The sequence below is a fragment of the Megascapheus bottae genome, chromosome 15, assembly GCF_031878675.1.
Source record: "Megascapheus bottae isolate mThoBot1 chromosome 15, mThoBot2.hap1, whole genome shotgun sequence".
Taxonomy (NCBI): Eukaryota; Metazoa; Chordata; class Mammalia; order Rodentia; family Geomyidae; genus Megascapheus; species Megascapheus bottae.
This window is the reverse complement of record NC_143523.1, coordinates 17,688,941-17,710,121: the sequence shown is the minus strand read 5'-3', so window position 1 is coordinate 17,710,121 and position 21,181 is coordinate 17,688,941. Positions and strand designations below refer to the sequence as shown.

The window sequence follows — 21,181 nt, the reverse complement described above, 5'->3', positions numbered from 1 at the left end:
GTCTCTTACCTTTGTGACCGATTCAAAAAGAGCCAATCAAAACCATTTCCCCTACTCTGTCTTCACTCTTTTCTGCTTGTTTTATTCATCAATGGAGAAGACATCCCAGAGAAATCTTTATTATCTCCTTGAACACCATTTCCAGCCCTCCACCGTGTGAGGCCTTCTGCTCCAACAGGAAGACTCACCAGCAGACACTGCACAGGGTCCCCTCTCAGATCTGTGTCCGGTGCCTGCAGCAAGCGCCAGTCTCTGCCTTTGTTGTACGTGATGAAAGTTTTCACTTGGTTGTCAATCTTCTTGTTAGCCAAGAACATTCCCTTTATCCCTGCTACCTGGGAAAAATTGACATGGCTGAAAAATACATCCATTTGAAAAACAGGGGCGTCATTGTTTACACCCCGGAGCTAAACAGATTGTCAAATTCAGCCAGGAACACTTGTCTTGGACAAAAGATAGGGTTAGAAGGGATCAGCGAGGCTTGGTTACCACAATTCTATAGCCTGTTGGAGAGAAAGTAATAAAGGGTGCCCTTGTTTTACTGGGATCACGATACAAGATTAACAATGGTTTTTGTTATCCGAATATGAACCACCTTCAGTTTACTTGGCAAGTGATCACTAAGTTAAGGGTGACTTTTACTGTATGTTTAACTGACACCCTGAATTTGAAGATTCTATCTCATTTAACCTTTGTAACGTTCTTCCTGTTTAAGAATCACATGTGGGCCGGGAGTTTGGCCTAGTGGTTAAAGTGCTTGCCTAGCATGCATGAAGACCCGGGTTCGATTCCTCGGTACCACATACACAGAAAAAAGCCGGAAGTGGTGCTGAGGCTCAAGTGGTAGAGCTCTAGCCTTGAGAAAGTCCAAGGACAGTGCTCAGGCCCTGAGCTCAAGCCCAGGACTGGCAAAAAAAAAAAAAAGAATCACATGTGTTGTCACACATGATAAAATCCCAGGCACTTACAGATGATGTGACTTACTGTCATACTGTCTGAGGACTCACAGGAAGTCTAACACCAGAGACTGTAATATGAACTATGGCTTCAGGGCTCCTGCTGCTAATGCTACCTAACTTACTGAGCTCTCAACGGCTTGATGTAATTGCTATTCGTTTGTATTTATTTGTTAAAGGCCTCTCCCTCCCTGTTAAGTCACCCAATGCACTAACTACAGAGACAAACTTGATACTTTAAAGAAGTAGTATTTCCTCTAAGTCATCCAACAATCCTGCCTCCGTTTCTTACAATACCACTGTCCTTACCACCAACAGTCTTATTCATTCATTTATTTATTAGCACTGTAAATGCTATTGCTTCCTTAATTTTGTGTGTTAGGAAGGAGGTGAAAATAGGTACATTATAAAAATCCTGCAACAGTAACCATGAGGGGTATGTCATATTTTCATGTCTTCTAGTGTTTTCTGAATACTTATTTCATCTTGTGTGAAATGCTCACCACCCAGGTAAACTGAAGAAGTATGAGGAGAAGGATGGAAATGTGGTGTTCAGTAATGCATCCCATCTATATACCATTAATTCAATGCTTATAAGAAACAGGAGCTAAAATTACCGTTAGTCATTACTCAAGCAGTAGAACACATGCCTAGCAACCACAAGGCCCTGAGTTCAAAGTCAATCCATTTATGTGTATATATCTATATATATACATATTTATACACGGTATATAATATATAATGTGTCCATTATATATGTTATAGATTATATTATATAATACATATTAATTATGATATATTATAGATGCTATATGGTATAGATCATATGTTTTATGTATGTATGTATCTTTAGCCATATTTTGAAGATTTAGGTACATAGCCATCTAGCACACACATAGGAAGTAAATACATTAATGTGGCTTTTGAATCCATTTCACTAAACTCAGCTCCTTTGATTATAATGTGACAACTAGAAACATAGAGAGCAGACAATAGCTGCCATCTTTTCAGTCCTTGTTAAAGCCAAGCATTCTGCCTACTTCTTTTCACATATGCCTTCCAGCACTTCTCATGAGCCTGCGTAGCACTTTTTATCCCATTGCCATGGATAAATAGAGATTCATTACAACCATGAAACATTGGCTGTCCTATTCCCTTCTATCTGGATTCCCAAACCCTTTCCCAAGAACAGCCCTGAGTTTGTCAACTCAACATGGCTGGGGTTCAATCAATAGAGGAAGACACATGCATCGCCTGTGCCTTCGACTCAGTCCGACCTCATTAATTTGTCCCTGCTGATCTAGCAGCTGGGATAATTTAGAAGTGGGCCAAATTTGTACTCTTTTAGAACAAGTTTGTTAAACAAATAAATGGTTTAAATGAGTTGCTGAGAGGAATACTTTGAACTGCTTAGACAGGCAAGCCACACCATGGGCAATCGGCAGCATCCAGAACAAGTTCTCATGCCCTCTAGATCTTAAACTACAACTGATATTTATTTGTTCTCTATTACAGTTCCATAAGGTCTGTTCACCAAGCAACTTCATATTAGTTTTGCATATGTTCAAGAGGCTGCTATGTCCTAAAATACAACCAAACGTCTATAAAATTTAAATGGAGTAAATCAGAATTTTTACAAATTCATGCTGGTCTTTTCTATAGACATACCCGAAAATGAGAAATAACTCTTAACAATTCAGTATTGTAAAGGGTTATGGATAATAAGCATGGAAAGAGCAAAAATATTACCTATTCCAACAGCCTCATCCTGTTTTCCTTCCTGCTTCCCACCTTTTTTGGCAAGGGTGTCAGAGGAGGGTTGTGCATGTTTAGGAGCGGGTTTATTTGATTTGTAGAAGTGGTGACTTTATTGGCCTCCGACTGCTTGGCATTATCAAATGCCACTTGAGCAGGGAGCTGTGCTTTGTAATTCAGCTCTGGCAGCTTGGCCTTCAGGTTTATCTTGAAGAATAAAAACTTGCCAAAGTACAGAGACCGGTGTCAACAGGGAATAGAGCTGGAAAGGGCTGGCTGATTTTCCAAAGGACTGTATTTGAGGTTGTCTTATTGTTTTGCTTCTTTGGCCTGGTCTACAAATGTGGTCACCACTGCTCTTTGTTTTTTGTGTCTTTACTATTGCTCTGTCCGTGAGCTTGATGAATCTCACCAGCCCTATACATATGGGTGCTTTGCCCCAAAGCTGTTTTTTAACTTATAATTTCTTTTTTTTTTTTTTTGCTAGTCCTGGGCCATGAACTCAGGGCCTCAGCACTGTCCTTGGACTTTCTCAAGGCTAGAGCTCTACCACTTGAGCCACAGCATCACTTCTGGGTTTTTTCTATGTATGTGGTACCAAGGAATTGAACCTGGGTCCTTGTGCATGCCAGGCAAGCACTCTACCACTAGGCTAAACTCCAGGCCCCAATTTCTTGGAATCTCTATAAAATTTCTTTTTTTTTTTTGCCAGTCCTGCGCCTTGAGCTCAGGGCCTGACCTTGTCCTTGGGCTTTCTCAAGGCTAGCACTCTACCACTTGAGCCACAGCACCACTTCTAGTTTTTTCTACGTATGTGGGGTGCTGAGGAATCGAACCCAGGTCTTCGTCCATGCTAGGCAAGCACTGTTACCACTAGGCCAAACTCCCAGCCCCTATAAAATTTCTATCTCAAAGTTATTGCTGCACAAAATATTGGAATATGTGAGCTTACAGGTGGTCATTCTTTGTGTGTGTGTGTGTGTGTGTGTGTGTGTGGTGTTTTAAGGTGTGGTTCCACTGTAATTGAAGGAATACATTTAAGTTTCCTCATAACATTTTACTTTTTCCCATGTTCATCCGTACACATGTTCAAGGAATTGAGAAGGGCTGGGATAGCATGGTGTGAAAGGGAGTGATGCCATCATTTGGTCAGAAAATATCCCAAGAAGCTATTTCTATGAAAACAATCTATCCTACTTTTGGAAAGACCTATGAAGTTTTTTCCTGTTGAATTTCACATAAATATTTCTGAGGATAAATATATTTATAAGCTATGTTTGTCTCCTTGCTTCACATACAGAGAAATTTGATAACAGAAGTCTCAGTAGTATTTATCACTTACTATCATAGAAGCCAAGATTGTGTCTGTGTGTGTGTGCGTGCTCGCACGTGCATTTGTGTGAACGTGTGTGTGCGTATGCATGAATGCATACACACACATATATGAATGTTTATTTGTGTTGATGTTGAGGCTTGATTCAGGACCTAAGCACTATCCCTTGGGTTAGTTAGTTAGTTTATTTATTTATTTTTTTCTCTCAAGGCTGGTGCTTTACCATTTGAGCCATAGCTACACTTCTAGGTTTTTGGTAATTTCTTAGTAATAAGAATCTTTCAAGGCTAACTTCAAACCATGATGATTAGATCTCAGCCTTATGAATTCCTAGGATTTCAGGTGTGAGTCACTGTAGCCTGGTAACGTCATGGTTTAAGACCATGACTTCTTTGGGTTTGGGATTGGAATATTTTCATTTTCAAAAGTAAAGATCCCAGCCAGAATAGATACCTACTGAAAAGAAGCTGGAGATGTCTGCAGAACTCCAGAACTTGGGAACTCATCTGACATGGAAAGTTCTAAATGACGTTTCTCTTATGTATACTTGCTCAAATACCATTTTACTCCTAGAAAGATAATTTACCATTCTGTATCCTGTGAAAAAATATACTTTAGGTTGGGGAGAGTTTTTCTTTCCTTCTTCCTACTCTCGCTAAAATGAGGTCTTTATTTTTTCTTTTTCTCCAAGAAATCATGGTGTAAGATCCATCAGCATTACTGTTGAGTTTTCTCTTAAAAAAAGAAAAAAAAGCTTATCCATGACACTTGGGAGACATTGTATGTGCAGCCAGATATTCCCTGCTGCCTGCACTGCGTTGTCCCTGAACCATACTCTGCCTCTTTCCTTCAGGCACATATTGTGTGCGTTCTGAACTTCTCAGCCAGGTGGCTGCACTCCTGGCAGGTTTTCCCCCATCAGCTGGCAAGAACTGTCATTGTCCATTAAGCCACAGTGCTCTTCATCATCATTAATTAATATTCCCATCCCAAAGGAGGAAAGATATTGTCCAAAAATGTCAAACTCCCTTTCATCATCCACATGGCTCAAATACATGAAGAATCACACGATGCAAACACACTCATCACATGTTTTCTTTTTGGTCACTGCCAGAACCATCAGTTACAGATTTGCTTTTCTCTTTATATCCCAAATCCATTTTGTTTTTCTACTGGATAGGCAAAAATCTACCATTATTCTGTCCAGCAAAGAACTTCCATCTCAACAACCTTTAGTTTTCCACAGCAAATAGTGTTCCAGATAGTGATCTTTCAGTAGAGGCATGGTATTTTGTAGTCTAGAACTTGAATACACTTTATCTGAAGTCTTCATTTGGCTTTGCCATCTTTAACAGTGGCTATGTTCTTTCAGTCTCTATTGAATGATTAAAAAGTGGCTGTATCATCGAGTTAATTTACAGATTAAATAAAAAAGATGGGACATTATTTGCACTGTGCTTTGCACAGAATAGCATCTCAAATATCCTATCCCATTCTTTACTATCATTTTTCTATAGTCAATATTCTTGGCTGACATTTCTTGACACTCAAGTTACAGTGAGGGGAAAACCTTGCATTTCAATAAAGAAACCATAGGAAACTGCTTCAACTCCTCCCCCCAATTCTGTGTCCTTAATATCTTCCTGGTCTCATCCCATACAAATGCTATGCTCAGTCTCCATGTGATTCATTTTAATGAGAATTGTATTTCTTTTAGCATATTCTCCATAGAGACCCATCTATTGTGTGTATTCTCGATCCATACACCCCTCCATTATTTAAACGTCATAGAGTTTTCCTATGCAAAAAATAGCTTAAAGAGCCTGAAGACCCAGGAATACCAGGGAGCAACCATGAAAAAACATAAACAAGAAGCTGCATCCTGTCAGTCACCCCAAACGGGAACAGACATGCACCCTGAGTTTTCTTTTTTATCCCTGTCACCTCACCTCAGATGTTGCTCATATCTGCTCCTGATTAATTCATTTATGGATTTTCTTGCTTTTCATTTATCTCTAAGCTCTCATCATTCATTGCAATTCTACCGGGAAATTCATGCTGGACGGCTTTCAGCTCCCTGAGAGCCAGAACAATCAGATTTAAGGGAACATTTGTGCCAGGCTCCGTGTCCACCAATATTCTTTCTATCTAGGTAATCAGCAGATACAGAGCTGCTGTTCTGATCACATCCATTTCAATTCAATGTGCCCTGAACTGTCAGGCTAATAAAACAAAGGCATTTCTCTCTCAGCCCCAGGATGCAGAACACCTTTACATAATACAGTCACGCCACTGCTCAAAGTGATGATAAGAAGAGGCAGCAGTTTCCCTACAGACAGTCAACTGCAAGAGAGACACAGAGAGGGAACAGAGAATTAATAAAGAGATGTTTTGCCATGTTTAGAGGTCACCCTGCCTCCTCTTCTCATTCCGCACCTGATTCCGAGGTTTGGAACCATAAAACCATTTGTGAAAAGCAGTTATCATCCCTGTCATCAAAGCACCAACTGATATGATTTTTAACTTCTGTTGGAAAATAAAATTTATCCTGAGACTGTTCTAGTCAGGAGCCAGTGGTGGCTTGCATTTGTCATCCTTAGCTACTCAGGAGGCTGAGAACTGAAAATTGCAGTTCAAAGCCAGCCCTAGGAGAAAAGTCTAGGAGATTCTTATTTCCAATTAAGCACTAAGAAAGCCAGAATTAGGGTCTGGGAGTTTGGCCTAGTGGTAGAGTGCTTGCCTAGCATGCATGAAGACCCGGGTTTGATACATATATAGAAAAAAGCCAGAAATGGTGCTGTGGCTCAAGTGGTAGAGCTCTAGACTTGAGAAAGTGCAAGGATAGTGCTCAGGCCCTGTGCTCAAGCCCAAAACTGGCAAAGCAAAAGCCAGAAGTGGAGCAGTTTCTGGAGTAGGAGAAAGACTAATAGCTATTGTGACTTCATAGCACCTGGGCAAGACACTTACATTGTAAATGCAGTACCAAATTAAGAGAATGCAAAGTCCTTGAATAGAATATACTTTAGGTTTCAATGTTAATTTACCCATGAAGAAAGAAATATGGCAAGTTCCACTTGCTTAACATGAAGGCACCTAGTTCATGTTAAGGATGCTTAGGTAGCCATGATAATATGCAATTAGAAGCTGAAGTAGAAATTTTAAATTATTGAAATGTGTTGAAAATTTAAATTTAAACAATGTAGCTAGATTTTTAAACTGTTCTAAGCAGATTTAGAAGCAAAGTTCTAAGAATAGAATATTGTATATTTTCTTAGACACATTGGAACATAATATTAACTAATTAACAATCATAATTTATTAAGCATTATTGTAGCCAAGGCATTCTAGTTAGTACTTTACAAGATTAAGTCACTCCATCAACAGCGAAATCCAGTAGACATAATACTGAATCTCAGTATTTGAAGCGGGGCAATTATGGCACCAAAGGTATTCACTTGTCTAAAAAAAAATCATTGCATACAAGCAGCACAGGAAAGATTTAAAACCAGGTAGATTGAATCCAAAAGCTATTGAATGTATCCAATTGAATCCCAAGTTAGAACTTAGTCATCAGAATATGTAGATGTTTTCTTGACAACAGGCTTATTAGTTTGAGGCTGCTACGTCTGATACTATTTTAGCTGAACCAAGGGGAAGGAGGAAGAACGGAAAAACCTTGAGAAAATATGGAATGATTTGCACGTCCCTTTTCTAAATAGATGCATACAATCTATGTCCCAGCCTTGTCTTTCCTAAGTCAAATAAATATTTTGGCTCTGGATTGGACTTGCATTTATACACATAGTGAAGTTTTGAAAAAGAATGTGCTTATGAGCTGAAGAACAAGGAAAATGGAAAACACTAGCAGGAATTGCACTGATAAGCTGGATTTTCTGCGATGAAATTGGTTTCTTTCATATAGATATAACTTCCTAACCTCTTCTTATACAGACACTTCTTGAATGTAATCCTCTACTAAATGATAATGTCATAATAACTACACATCTTTGGATCTGTTTTAGGATTTTTTTCAAGATAGAGTATAGGTATATGATTGCACTGTCCAGATCCTGAATATGTTTTTAAATGGCTCATTATAACCCATGATAAATCTTTCATAGCCCATAAAAAGAATTACAAATGGCTAAATCCAAGCCCCTAAGTGTAGCTTTTCCCCCTACCTCACTGTGCTTTAAGCGAACTGATCTAATCTAGAATTTTATTTAAAATAAAGTATTTTGAAACTGGGACCTGGTGGTTCATGCCTATAAACCTATAATCCTAGCTACTCAGGATCCTGAGATCAGTGGATTGAATCTATCCAGGGCAGAAAAGTCTATGAGCCCTTCATAATTCTTTGAGACTCTTATCGCCAATAAACTACTCAGAAAAATCCAGAAGTTGCACTGTGGCTCAAGTGATAAAGCACTAGCCTTGAACATAAAGAGACTCAGGAACAGTGCCTAGGTTTTGAGTTCAAGCCCCAGGACCAAAAAGAAAATGTATATTTTATATATGTATTGAGAAAGAGCTAAACAGTTGTCCTAGGGGAGTCTTGTAAGCTCTTTTGGTTTTGCTATTGTTTGCTAATTCAGTTATTTTAGGGTTTGCAGAAAGAACCTATTATGCTTATCTCATTCCCAGGTCCAGGGAGAGGAAGGTTATTAACATGGGGGAGATTATTGAGTTAAATAAGTCTTTTATAAGAAGAATTGTGAGAGCATGCAAGGATGCCCCATTCCTCCAATCTTCCTCAGTGAGATAAGAAAATCCTTCCCATCAACCCACTGTGTCACATGCTGTCTCCCTTCACAGTGGCACACATCATTTGCAAATGACTTTTGTGTTACCCCTCCAATTGCCAGCCTTCCCAGAAACTTTCCAAGTCCTCTAGGGCTTCATATCTTCTAGATTTAGTCCAGAAAAAAAAACAAGGTCTATGGATTATAAATTAATTACAGAAAAGCAAAACCATACCATCTGTAAACATTTCATCCCTCGAGTGGGCGGAGCCTGAACTGTAGATCCAATATTATGAACAGATGGATATGCTTTCACCAGCCACGCCAGGTACCTTAGTGTCCAGAAGCACATCTGCCTGGTGACATACCTCATAGAGGTCAATCATGACATTGCCCTCAGGGCCTCTGCTGCTCTGGACATTCTCCAAGGCCAGGGTGAAATAGACACCACGCGTGTCGGAGATGTAGAGATTGTAGGTGTCGTTTTGGTTCCATTCCTGGACAGCAGCAAATACTTGGTTCTCATCTGTACTGATGACATGCATGTCCTGCAGAGAGACACAGGAAGTGAAGAGGGAAGAGGTGTCTCATATATTCATGTGGCCTGCACCCAGGCTGTGGTAGAATGTAATAGACTGAGACACTTTGGTGGAAGACAGAATTGTCTTTTGCGTGGAAATGATAATTAATTGGCGAAATATTAATCATGTGTTTTCTTTGTCACTTGAAGGGTCAGATAATAGGTCATGAGAAAATAGGACACAGAGATGCTTAGTAGCTCAGTTATTATTTATTGTTTCCTTAGATAATTTGAACAATACTTCCTTAAATAGATAATAACTTCCGAGAACCAATCATCTGACTTCTTTTCAAACACAGTTCTTGCTCAGAAGGATAATCTGAAGACAGAAAGGAAAGAGACAAGGCCAGCTTCTCTTACTATGCATCTGGGATAGTAGCATGGATATTATCTTAAAACCAGGTAGACATATAAATCCTCAGGCTCTACTTGATAAAAAACTGTATGTATATTTAAGTTTGGAAAGCACTGCTCAAAGGTTCAGTGACCTCTGGAGTGTTTATAGGAGCAAAATGTTCACCAGATAACTCACTATCATGATGACTTTAACTACTAATCAACATTGTTTACTCTGGAAAGTCTGCATGAAATCTTAAATGAAGGAAAGGGAAATTCAGTCTTCATATTAATGTTTTCAGTGGTCTTGGGAGACAGAAACAAAATGAGCGGAATGTGGAGATACTGTGTGTCTCTTGACATGAGAATTCCAAATCCTTTCTTCCTGATTCAGAAGTCTAAAGAAGTAGAATTTGGCACAGACCTCACACTGGCAGTCTCTGACCCAGCCTGACTATCTTATGTAGGTGGGGGGCTGTTCAAAGGTGTTCAATTGTCTCTTGTTGTGTGCTCCCCCACCTTCAGTAGAGTTGTACACACTCACAATGTGGAAAGATTCCTGGCTGTTATGCAGCTGACTAAGCGAATCTTCACTGTTGGACCAGGCTCTCCCCTTGAGGAGTTCCAGGAGGCTCAACCATGACCCTTGACAACAACTCCAGTGTAGAAAATTGTCCATAACTTCTAATCTAAATTTTTCATTGTACCTTCAGTTCAGATCTTAGCCTTATAATTAATTTATGAGAGAACAATTCTGTCTGTTCTTAGAATCTCTACCTTGTTGTCCTTCATCTCCCCAGCATGAAGTAGTGAATATAAAATTTAATTTTTTGATTGGGTCACTTGGAGAAATACTCATACAATAATAACCATATATGTATATATAGCCATAAGCATAGGAAATGGAATAACTCTCTTTCTATAACTTTATTACATGAAATGGATTTTTAAAAATGATGCTGGTCTCAAATAGATTAATTGAAGTGTTAACATATTCAAATACCATCTTTTTTTTCCTGCTCACCTAATTCTATTTCCTTTATCAAGAGGAAGTACAAGTATAGGTTCCTCTATCAAGAGGAAGTAGAATTGTAGGCTTACACCTATAATCCTAGAGGCTGATATCTGAGAATCGTGGGTCAAGGCCAGACTGACAAGGAAAGTCCATGAAACTCTTATCTCCAATAAACTATGCAGAAAAAAATGGATGTGACACCGTGGTTTAAATTGATAAAGTGTTATCCATGAGAGAAAAAAATCTCAGGGACAGTGCCCAGGCCCTGAAGCCCTGATTTCAAGCTTCATAACTGACCAAAAAAAAGGAATTTTTTTTCTATTTCATTAATTTATACATTTGTAGACTGAGTTGGGATTACAGTACTAAATCAAACGGCTTTAGATCACTGACAGGATATTAATATGTCTCCCATATGGCAATGAGCTACTATTAGTCTCTAGAGAAAGAATACATAATGGAATTTATTCCTTTTTAAAACTTAGTTGATCACAGGACTAAATTTTTACACAACATCACTTAAGACATTTTATTCTGTGTAACGTATCTGACAAAGTATTATTTTTCCTCAGCTCCTATTTGAAAAACAATGAGGAGAAGGCAAATTGATCAATCACCTACCCAAAGTTTCAAAGGAAGTTTAGTGACAGATGAAGGTCCAAATTTGAATCCCCTGTCTGGAACCAAGGCAGCTGCATCCCACCCGCATTCCGCTGCACATCCATCTTCCACCTTGGAGACATCTAGATCTATACTAATAATAATATTACCTTGCTTTTATAGAGTATCTGTCCTCCAAAATGCTCCAAGCACTTTCATATGGATTGCCTCATTTATCTCACTTGAGCAGCTCAGAATGAGACGCAGGTAAGTTACGAGAAAGAAAACTGCTACTCTGTTTCTGTCTAGCAGGATTTGAGAGACATCTGGCCACATACATTGCTCAAAATCATTTGATATGTGATGGAATAGACTGTGAGGTATTCATCGGCTTCTCATGGATCACGAATCTGATCTGATAATTCTGTATGGCCCATGAGTGATAATGTGATTCTCCTTGAGCAGAAAAAAATATTAATAAAGGTTCCCACTCCTGGTAGAGGGTTGAAAGAGCTGGCGACAATATTAAAATTCAGCCCTCTCTTTATTATTCTATTAGTAATTAGTTTTTAACACAGATCAGAGGAAGTCAAATCTTTCAAGACTATGGCAGTTGATGATTAGAGAAAATGAACATGGTAGCGCTGGTTTGTCTCCGTGCTGAATGAAGCTTCAGCACAGAGCCTTGTTCTTTTCAGGATATAGAAACCAGGCTCTGAGAGAAGGCTATGGAATACATGCACTTTTTCTGCAGCTCACTCTGCCCTCTTGGGGGCTTCTCTTTGAAGATGTCATGGGAAGCTGCAATGAAGCATCTCATTGCTTTCTGTAATACACACCCACCTAGAACAAACAATTTAACTCATTTACCATGCTAGTTCCCATTTTTGTGGTAACAAGCTGGATCAATTGCATTATTCATTATGCATTCAGAGCTCAAATGAGGCTGAGGCATGGAACATGCTCTCTGGGAAACAGAAGGAAGAGGGACAGATAGCAGGTTCAGGTTCAAAGTAGAACTTTGCCTTTCAGGTTGACTAGATGTCACAGGGGGCAGCTGTCAGCAATGATTTTTAGATACCCAGCAATAAGGAAAGCAAAATGCCCATTTCCCAAACCTCCAGAACTCATCCGCTCTGATTTAAAAGTACTATTAACCATGCTTCTTGGACCAATGAGGTTTCTCTCTGTGTTTTTGGATACAAGATACAATATACAACCTATTTGTCATGGATAAGATGGTAGTACTATGTTTTAGCAATAGTGATTACTTCCTTATTTGTATAGAAATAGAAGTAGATAGATAGATGATAGATAGATAGATAGATGATAGATAGATAGACAGATAGATAGAAACTTAAGCATAGATATTAGAGAGGTAAATTCGCTTTGGGTAGATATTTCCACTTGAAGAGCATGCCTGTGTGATCCTGTGATTACTGACATAAATCTGCTGTTTACTTCATTTCAATTACGCTTGAACCACAGGAGCTCATGGCAATCAGTATAATTCTTGGTTTTAAATGTACGTTTTGAGAGTCAAGTACTTCATTTTTTTCTCAAGAAAACACAAATTATTTATTACTCAGGATAAGGGGCAACTGTGTATTGCTTACTAGGGTAATGCATTCATTTGATTTTCCTCAGGAGAGAATCCTAGGCCATAATTATGGGTTATTTCTTTATAATAGTTTTTCTCTTACATATGAGGGGCATCTAATTCTTATCTAAGGTAAAATATCAGTGTTGATAATTCTTCCCTTACTGAAGAGAAAAAAAAGAAAAAATGCAAATCAAGAGTATGAATTTAGAAAGGACCTCTAGGATATAAAAACAAAAGCCATATAATGACTGATTGTTGTCCTTAATGTACTATGTTATCTCTCATCTCTTTTGCTGTCCCTTGGCTATCTCATATTGTTACAGTATTTCACTTTGTTATCTGATATATTGGATAAATGCGTATTTGGTTATTTGAAATTGGATAAGGAAGGGGGAAAACAAGATGAGTGGTGGGGGGGAGGGAAATGGGGACCAAGACATGAGAAAGGGTATCAATGTATATGAAGTAATGCACCTTCTATCTGGTGAATATAATGTAAACTTTCTATTAATTACAATAAAAATATATAAAAAAGAATATGGATTTAAATGTACAGACTCTCATTGACCTGGTTCTAGGTAATTACCATAATTGCTGATCTTCCAAAAGCTGAAAACAATAATAATGTAGGCATGGATCCTGTGAGTGTGATTTAATAGGGCAGTTCAATGTGTTAATGTTACCTCTAACGGGCTCTGATCTGTAGACACACTTCTTTCACTGGCAGGTTATGGGGTAGAGTTTGGTCCGATAAGGGAATTCTGCTTGGATAAACTGGAGAAATTTTCTAATATCATCTCTCCTGGACAGTATTCCTGCTGTGTTCTTATGCTATGCCTGTAATAGAACTTCCTGGGACTCTATATGGCTGGTGTTAGTTCACGATGGCATACCACAAGAGAAAGAGACCAGAACACTGTTGTCTTCTCTTCTTCCACATATATCCCTCTTGTTTCTGAAACTAAGCCACCACAGATAAATACAATCTGGCCACTGAAATTTCCCAGGATCCACACAGTCACTGCCAGACTCAAGGCCGCTAGGTGGCGCTCCCTATTAACAGAGTTTTCCATCTACTGTTCCTGGCAAGACAGGTTGGGGGATGTCAGCCGCGGAGGGTCTTTCACTGTTGTTAAAGTTCTGCAGGTCTGTGCCTCAGATAGTCTCCCCAGAGAGTCTCACTGAGAAAGAAAGCAGACATTTCTTCTTGCCATGTGGCTATAACACCTAGCGGTATACAGGTAAGGACCACGAGATGGACTGAGCCTCTCCCTGGTGGACTGTATACCAGGAGGATAAAAATCCTTTGAAAAGAGCATCTCTGAAAATATGGGAAGCCATGTTTTCAATACTCCACATCGAAAAGCAAAACACAGTGCTTGCTAATTCAGTCAGGTACTATAGCTACTATTTCAAAGAAAGAGGGAGAGGAGGAGATTGTGAGAGACCAAAAGGCAGTGAGAAAGACAACGATGATACTGGCAAAAACAGCAAAAGGAAGGGCCACAACTCATGAAGATGAGACATCAGAGATGACTTTCAGACTACCTTGTTGGTACAAGGTCCCTGGAAGTGCGGTGCAGGCAGGGCTATGTGAACTGGATGAAAGAAGGGCAATAAGGAAGAACAACTCAGGCCATACCTTGGGCAAAGCATATTTTGGAAGCTTCATTTGAGAGAATGCATTTCTTCGGTAGGACACATAGTAATGTGGTCTCCCTCCAGATGTCAACTGGATGAGGAAAAAAAAAACAAAAACAAAGTTGTAAGAAGAGCAGTTACAGTGATGACCGAACAGACGGGGAAGAATTGGAATTTAGCTCTGAGATCACATACACACTGTTTATTTGTGGCCAGAGCTCGACATTGTACGTATCGGACCAAAATGCAATTCGCTCATTGTGGTTCAGTTATTCCCAGAACTGTGTGTTTTCCCCAGTGAGAGACAGAAGTCTCAGAGTCCATGGACTCATTGCTCATTAGCAGCCCAGCTCTTGAGCTCCAACGCTCCAAATGAACAGGTTCTCAGTCTGTGTTAGCAGGAAATGGTGCATGCCACATCAGAAGGAAAAAATATGTATTTCTGGACACTGGATTGCAGTGTGATGGTGTCACCTAGGTGGCTATAGCATGTGTCCTCAAACAGGCATGCTGGCATGGTCGGGAGAAAGCCATGCCAGGATTGTGATCTAAATGCACTCCAAGTTTGTATCTTTCAGGAGTAAAGACTAGCCCAGATTTGTACAGGATATACAGGTGGAAGAATGCTAGAGGGTTGAGGGAAAAAAGGAGGGATGTTTCCTACCTGCTGGTGATCATTGTAAAGCTCAAAATGGGTCCGGGCAACCTAATTGTGACGAAAGTGGTGTAGAGAAAATATGTGAAATGCTACATGCAGGATCCATAGATGGGCATTTTAAAATGTTGGTAGAAGCCCCAAAGTTTCTATCAATTGTTTCTATCTCTCCCTGCTCCTAGGAGCAGCACTGATAGAAAAATGAATGAGACATCACCAGTATGTGTGAGCCTTTTTTAATGTCTATTGAAATCCCCCAAGCACTTGGTACTCATTTCTTTGAAGAAGGTGGCTATCTGGTGTATGCAAAGTCATCTGTGAACCATCTTAAACATGGGCTAATGTTGGTGTTCTGGGCATTTAAAAAATACTGCTTGCTGAAAGCATAGAATAACATCTTTTAAATCAAAATTATTTTTCCCAAATGCAATCATTGATGTCTACAATGTGTCCAGAATGCATCTTGATGGTAGCAAAGACTGAAGGATCACTTTGCAAATTGTGTTACCATTTAAATGTACATGTGTGTATCAACACACATGCATAGTTCAGTTATTTACTAATTCTAGCTCTGCCATTTGAAACATGAAAAGCAATAGCAGAACTTTTAAATACATTGTCCATATCAGCCTAAAATCCTTTCACAGTTGCTGAAAAAAACACTTCTCAAAGTGTTTCTTGCTCTCTTAGGAGGTGACAAGCCTGGTGGAGTACAGCTCAAAGTCTCTCTTTTAAACACAGTCAGCACCTGACAATAACAGCTGATTACTCTTCCTCTGTCTTCCCTCCCCGCTCCCCCTCCAGCCACTAGTGTACAGCAGCTCTTTACGTCCTTTCATCTACTTTGCAGGTGGCTCTGAGGAAAGGAAAGATTAACTGGCCATATTCCTGATAAGAAGAGACTGACAAATCTGCTCAGCCCCTTTGAGGACTAGGGGCTTCTTTGCAAAGTAGATCTTTGGAAAACAGATGAAGGAGACAAACAAAACCGTGTGTCATCCTGCAGATAATCTTCCTGCTCTAAATGGCACTGTTGTGACTTATTGATAAGGTACTGAAGATATTGCAGAAGGACCTGATTAACATTCTGTGAGTAAACAAGCGTCTACACACAGTAACAGTTCTTTGTCTTTCTCCCCCTTTCCCTTCTTTCCTTCCCACCCTTTTCTTTCTCTTCGTTCTGTTTTCATCTGCCCTTTCTTCTTTCTTTCCTTCCCTCTCCTATTAACTTCTCGTTAATTGTTCATTTCTTTCTTCTTCCTTTCCTTCTTCCCATCTATTTTTACTGGTAAGGACATGTGGGCAAAAAAGGGGGCAGAAGGGAAAGAAACACGAAACTGAAATGTTTGTGAGACATTCGGAAGAAGTAGATTTTCCCATACCTGGACAAATACATAATCATCTTGGACAATCAAAGAGTCAGGGTCAATGTAGCCTGGAAAGGGTTTATTCTTGTTGGCATCTGTGCAGTTCTGCATTCGACATGTTAGATATTGCGAATCTGAAAAAAAAATGGTGGGACAGGGAGAATATGTACAGTGCTTTTGTGTCTGAGGGAATATTCTGTATTTCCCTCAGTGGCTCCAATATTTACACCAACTTTACAGTCTTTATGTACGTCATTTTAGAGTTATTATGACTGATATTTATTATTATGAGGATGCTGATCCCCTTTCTGTCAACTGCCTTTCTGTATCATCATCCTAGAGACTAAAATTTTATTCTCTAGATTTTTCTCTCCCAAATGACACATCCTGAAAACTTGCAAGGATACTTGTGACCTCATGATGTATTTTCCTCTTTAGGTAAATTCATCCCCACGTTTCGATCTTTAATTGACAAGGAAATGCACACACACACACACATACATACATGTTCACACACTAAAAAATGTCTAGGCTGCTATCATGCCCATTAATTATTAAGATGGTAATGTTTCTTCTACTATGAGTTAGAAATGAAACAGAATTCAGAGAGTCTTGAGCCTAAAGCTTTGTTTTCAATAAATACAAGTAACTGTAACTCCTATACCAATTCGGTCTCCATTGCTGGAGATACTGAATGTATAGACATCCTTCCTTAAAATCATTTTCACCTCATTGCATAAACTCAATCCTTCCTGCTGTCCACCTTCCTATCCTCCTTCTTCCTCCCAAGGTCATCCCTTTAATTCTTGTAATTACTCTCATCAGGTCGACTTTATGCTCAGGAACTCAGCCAAACTTTCCATTCTATCTGAGACTTCAATTCACATTCCCTTTGCCTACAGTAGCTTTTCCCAGACTGTTGCTATAGAAGTCCTCAATTTCAGATAACTGGAATTTCTGAGGATCATCCAGAATTACTCTCTAGCACACACACACAATCCTATTAATTCCTGCCAGGGAAATTTAGCTCTACATGACAATAATATGGTAGCTATTTATTTCTATCTGGAGAATTAGAATTAAATGCATGTATTTTCTCAAAAAATAGATTCCCCCCACTATCTCTCATGTACTACTCTGTCTAGTTTTGAATATCTATTCTGGCACATAGTAGGCACTAAATAAAAATCTGCTGGACCATGTATGTTTATTTAAATACATGTTTGTAAATTAAGCTATTTTACTGTGTTTGCTGCTTAAGAAGTAGGAACAGTGAGGGGCCAGAGACACAAAACCTTCAGTAGAGTATGACTATTTACACAAAGAGTGAATGAGCAACAGTGTACCACGAGGAATTTGGGATTCACTGAAGATTTCTCTTGGGTAATTAGCAACATCCGCACTTTCAGGGAGAATCTCTACGTAAGACCTTGGGTAGCTCTGAGTGCATTACAAAAATGTCCCAGGATGCAGCAGGTGCCTATCCATGACAAACTAATGCAGCTGATAGCCAACGCAGAACAATGATGGACATATTCTACTCATAATTTTCCTTCACTCCGCAGCCTTCTGTGAGCACACATAACACTACAGTACTTTTGTCATCTAATCTAAATAAACTACCTCAAACCTGAACTATTGTAAGGTCTTCTCACTTTGTCCATCCCCTTCTTGATGTCCTGTGCTTCCATTTTCAAGTGTGACTCAAGGGCTTTCTCCTTAAAAAAAAAACAATAATTCCCCACACTCATCTCTTATGGCTCTCTGTGAGACACAAATTCCTTACCTGACAATTTCACACTTCACTATACCATGTTGCCACATTATCAGTGATTCCATTCATTCCAAGGTAGCACATAAAAAATGATGAGCATATGTGACTGCGAGCCTGAACTTAAGTTGGGGGAATAGTCACTTACTATCTGGAGAGTTTAGAGGAAATAATCTCATCCACTTGAATCTTGCTACTTTCAAAGCTAAAAACAGAGATGCCAATATCATCAAGCAGATCGGCCACTAGACAGAACCAATCAATCGAATATTGTATATCTATACAATATTCTAAATATAAATGTAAATCCAAATGCAGTCGTTTCCTTTTTGTTATCCTTCACAATGGTAAGATCATTTGGGATACATGCTAAGACCTGGGGCAGGAGTTTGGCCTAGTGATAGAGTGATTGCCTAGCATGCACGAAGACCCTGGATTGATTCCTTGGTGGCACATACATAGGAAAAAGCCAGAAGTGGTGCTGTAGCTCAAGTGGTAGAGTTCTACCCTTGAGAAAACCCAAAGACAGTGACCAGGGCCTGAGCTCAAGCCCAAGACTGGCAAAAAAAAAAAAGAGTAGGCAAACTAAACTGAATTTCAGTATGTTTTTACATATTTTTGCATCAGGAATTTCAGGTGAAATGACTAATATATATTTGTTTGTCTATTTTTTCTGGATCTATTGTCCAGAGGTTTTAATATGTAAGCAAAGGGCTTACATATGGAGATTGTTGGATTGACATCTGCTCACAAGCTTCCTAGATCCCTTGACATTCCTTTGGTTTAGAAGAAAGGATTCAAACCCAGACCTGATAAATGAGAAGCAAGGAGAGGTACAAAGAGGTACAGGCAAAAATCATCTCTCATCTCGTGAAGCACTTTTTCTCAATACAATGCCTGAAATTGTTTTACACACTTCTTATTACAGGATCCAGCCAGGCTTAGAGTCAAGCTCACAGAATGTGCAAGGAGCAGATGGAAGGACCTGATAATACCAGTGAGCTTTGGACTGAAAAGAATCTAGAGCTTCCCTGCTTCTATGATGCATATTATGAACAAAAACTGTGAATAAGCCAATTAAATCAAAATGTCTTGATTTGGGGCTTCTAATGACAAGTACAACTTCCAGTTTAATTTCTAAAATTGACATCTATTCATCAAGGACTTTTCAATGAATACTCTATCCTATTTTATTTGTAATACCATCTGGTAGATTTTCCCTTGATCTTCTCTTCATGATTCCTAACCCCCTAAAAGGTGGAAAATATAAATGCCTTATTTATAACTCATTTTATAAGAATTGTCAATCTGAAAGATTTTCAGAGAACATAAAAGAATATGGAATGAAGCTATTGAACATCTATGTGCCAGACATCCTAAAAGTTGATTACATTTATTCAGTATATTTGATCAAAACAACACTACAGATTAGGAAATATAAATTAATTTTGCTGATTAGAAAAGTGAAACTCAAAGAGAAAATGATTTACAGAAACGTTGGTAGGCATTTTTGGCTTGATTGCAAATCTACCATGTTGCATTCAGTAAGCTTAGGGCCAATGTCTGTTAAATATTTTGATTTACTAGTATAATCACTATGGAAATCAGTATGGAATTTTTTCAGTAAATGATGAATAAAATTATATGACCTGCACCTTTGGGCATCATTAAAAAGAATGTAAGTCAACATTCAAGAGAGATCCTTGCACTCCCATATTCAGAGTTGCACTATTTAAATCACACATGAAACAGACCTTGGTTAAGTACCCAGAAATGAGAGAAATGATGAGATAAGGAAAATGTATTGCATCTATATAATGAGCTATGTATTAGTTCCATAATAACTAAAAGTGAAATGATGGCACTTTCAGAAACTGAATAGACCCGGAGATCATCCTATTAAGTGAGATGAGTCACATTTAGAAAAACAACATGTTTTTATTCAAATATGGAGTGCGAACTGAAAAAAAAATTATAGCCTGATGTCAGTGGCTTGCACCTGTAATCCTAGATACTCAGGAGGCTGAGATCTGAGAATCCTGGTTCAAAGCTGGCCCAGGAAGGAAAGTCTGTGAGACTCCATTTCTAGTTAACCACTGGAAAACCAGAAGAGACACTGTGGCTTAATGTGGTATAGCACTAGCCTTGAGCAAAATAGGTCAGACACAGGTCATGAGTTCAAGCTCCTCAACAACAAAACAAATAACAAAAAAACCTGTGATGCATTTGTAAAAGAGATGTGGGGCATGGGAACCAGCAAGTGACAGCAAGTAAGAAAAGGAAGAAACAGGTGTAGACAGGGGTGACTATTACATATAGATATAGAAAAATAGTACTATGAAATTCATCAGTAACTTTTAGAAAGCGGTAGAGAAGAAGGAAGACAGTAAAGAAAGAGTAATATTGATAGGATGAATTTGGTGAAAGTATCTTGAGTGCCCCTTGTAAAGATCACTTTGTTCAGTTTATTTATGCTATAAAAATGTAAAGCTAGGTGTATATACATATATAGACTTTAATAAATTAGTAAAATAATTCCTTTGTGAGGTAACTTCCCCAAACAGACATAATTAAAATGATAATCCTTTGATCTCAGGATAATGTAAGAGGAATTTTCTAAGACACCAATACAAAGTTTTCTGTATTTGGATATTCTCAAGTGTTTACTAGTCACCAACGGCGGAGGAATAATGAAGCTGTGGAATGAGTCCATTTTGGTCCTGACAACAAGTTACATGTGAAAGCAGGTTATCAGTTAGTGACATTATATCAATAACACTAGGAAAAGCTGGTGAGAGCTCTTATCAATACATATCTATATCTATCT

The 21,181-nt window shown here is 38.8% G+C and overlaps 1 protein-coding gene across 3 annotated transcripts in view; it reads right to left on the bottom strand.

The window, feature by feature from the left end:
* The window catches only part of Sorcs1 (sortilin related VPS10 domain containing receptor 1), a 442,495-nt gene that overhangs the window by 85,971 nt on the left and 335,343 nt on the right, over nucleotides 1-21,181 (bottom strand). For all 3 annotated transcript variants that reach the window (XM_090345933.1, XM_090345930.1, XM_090345931.1), the window contains exons 7-10: nucleotides 16,599-16,717; nucleotides 14,563-14,652; nucleotides 9,155-9,334; nucleotides 189-335 (exon numbers count right to left, since the gene is read on the bottom strand). In XM_090345933.1, coding sequence (XP_090202059.1) covers nucleotides 189-335; nucleotides 9,155-9,334; nucleotides 14,563-14,652; nucleotides 16,599-16,717 — 536 coding nt within the window. The remainder of the gene's footprint in view (nucleotides 1-188; nucleotides 336-9,154; nucleotides 9,335-14,562; nucleotides 14,653-16,598; nucleotides 16,718-21,181) is intronic.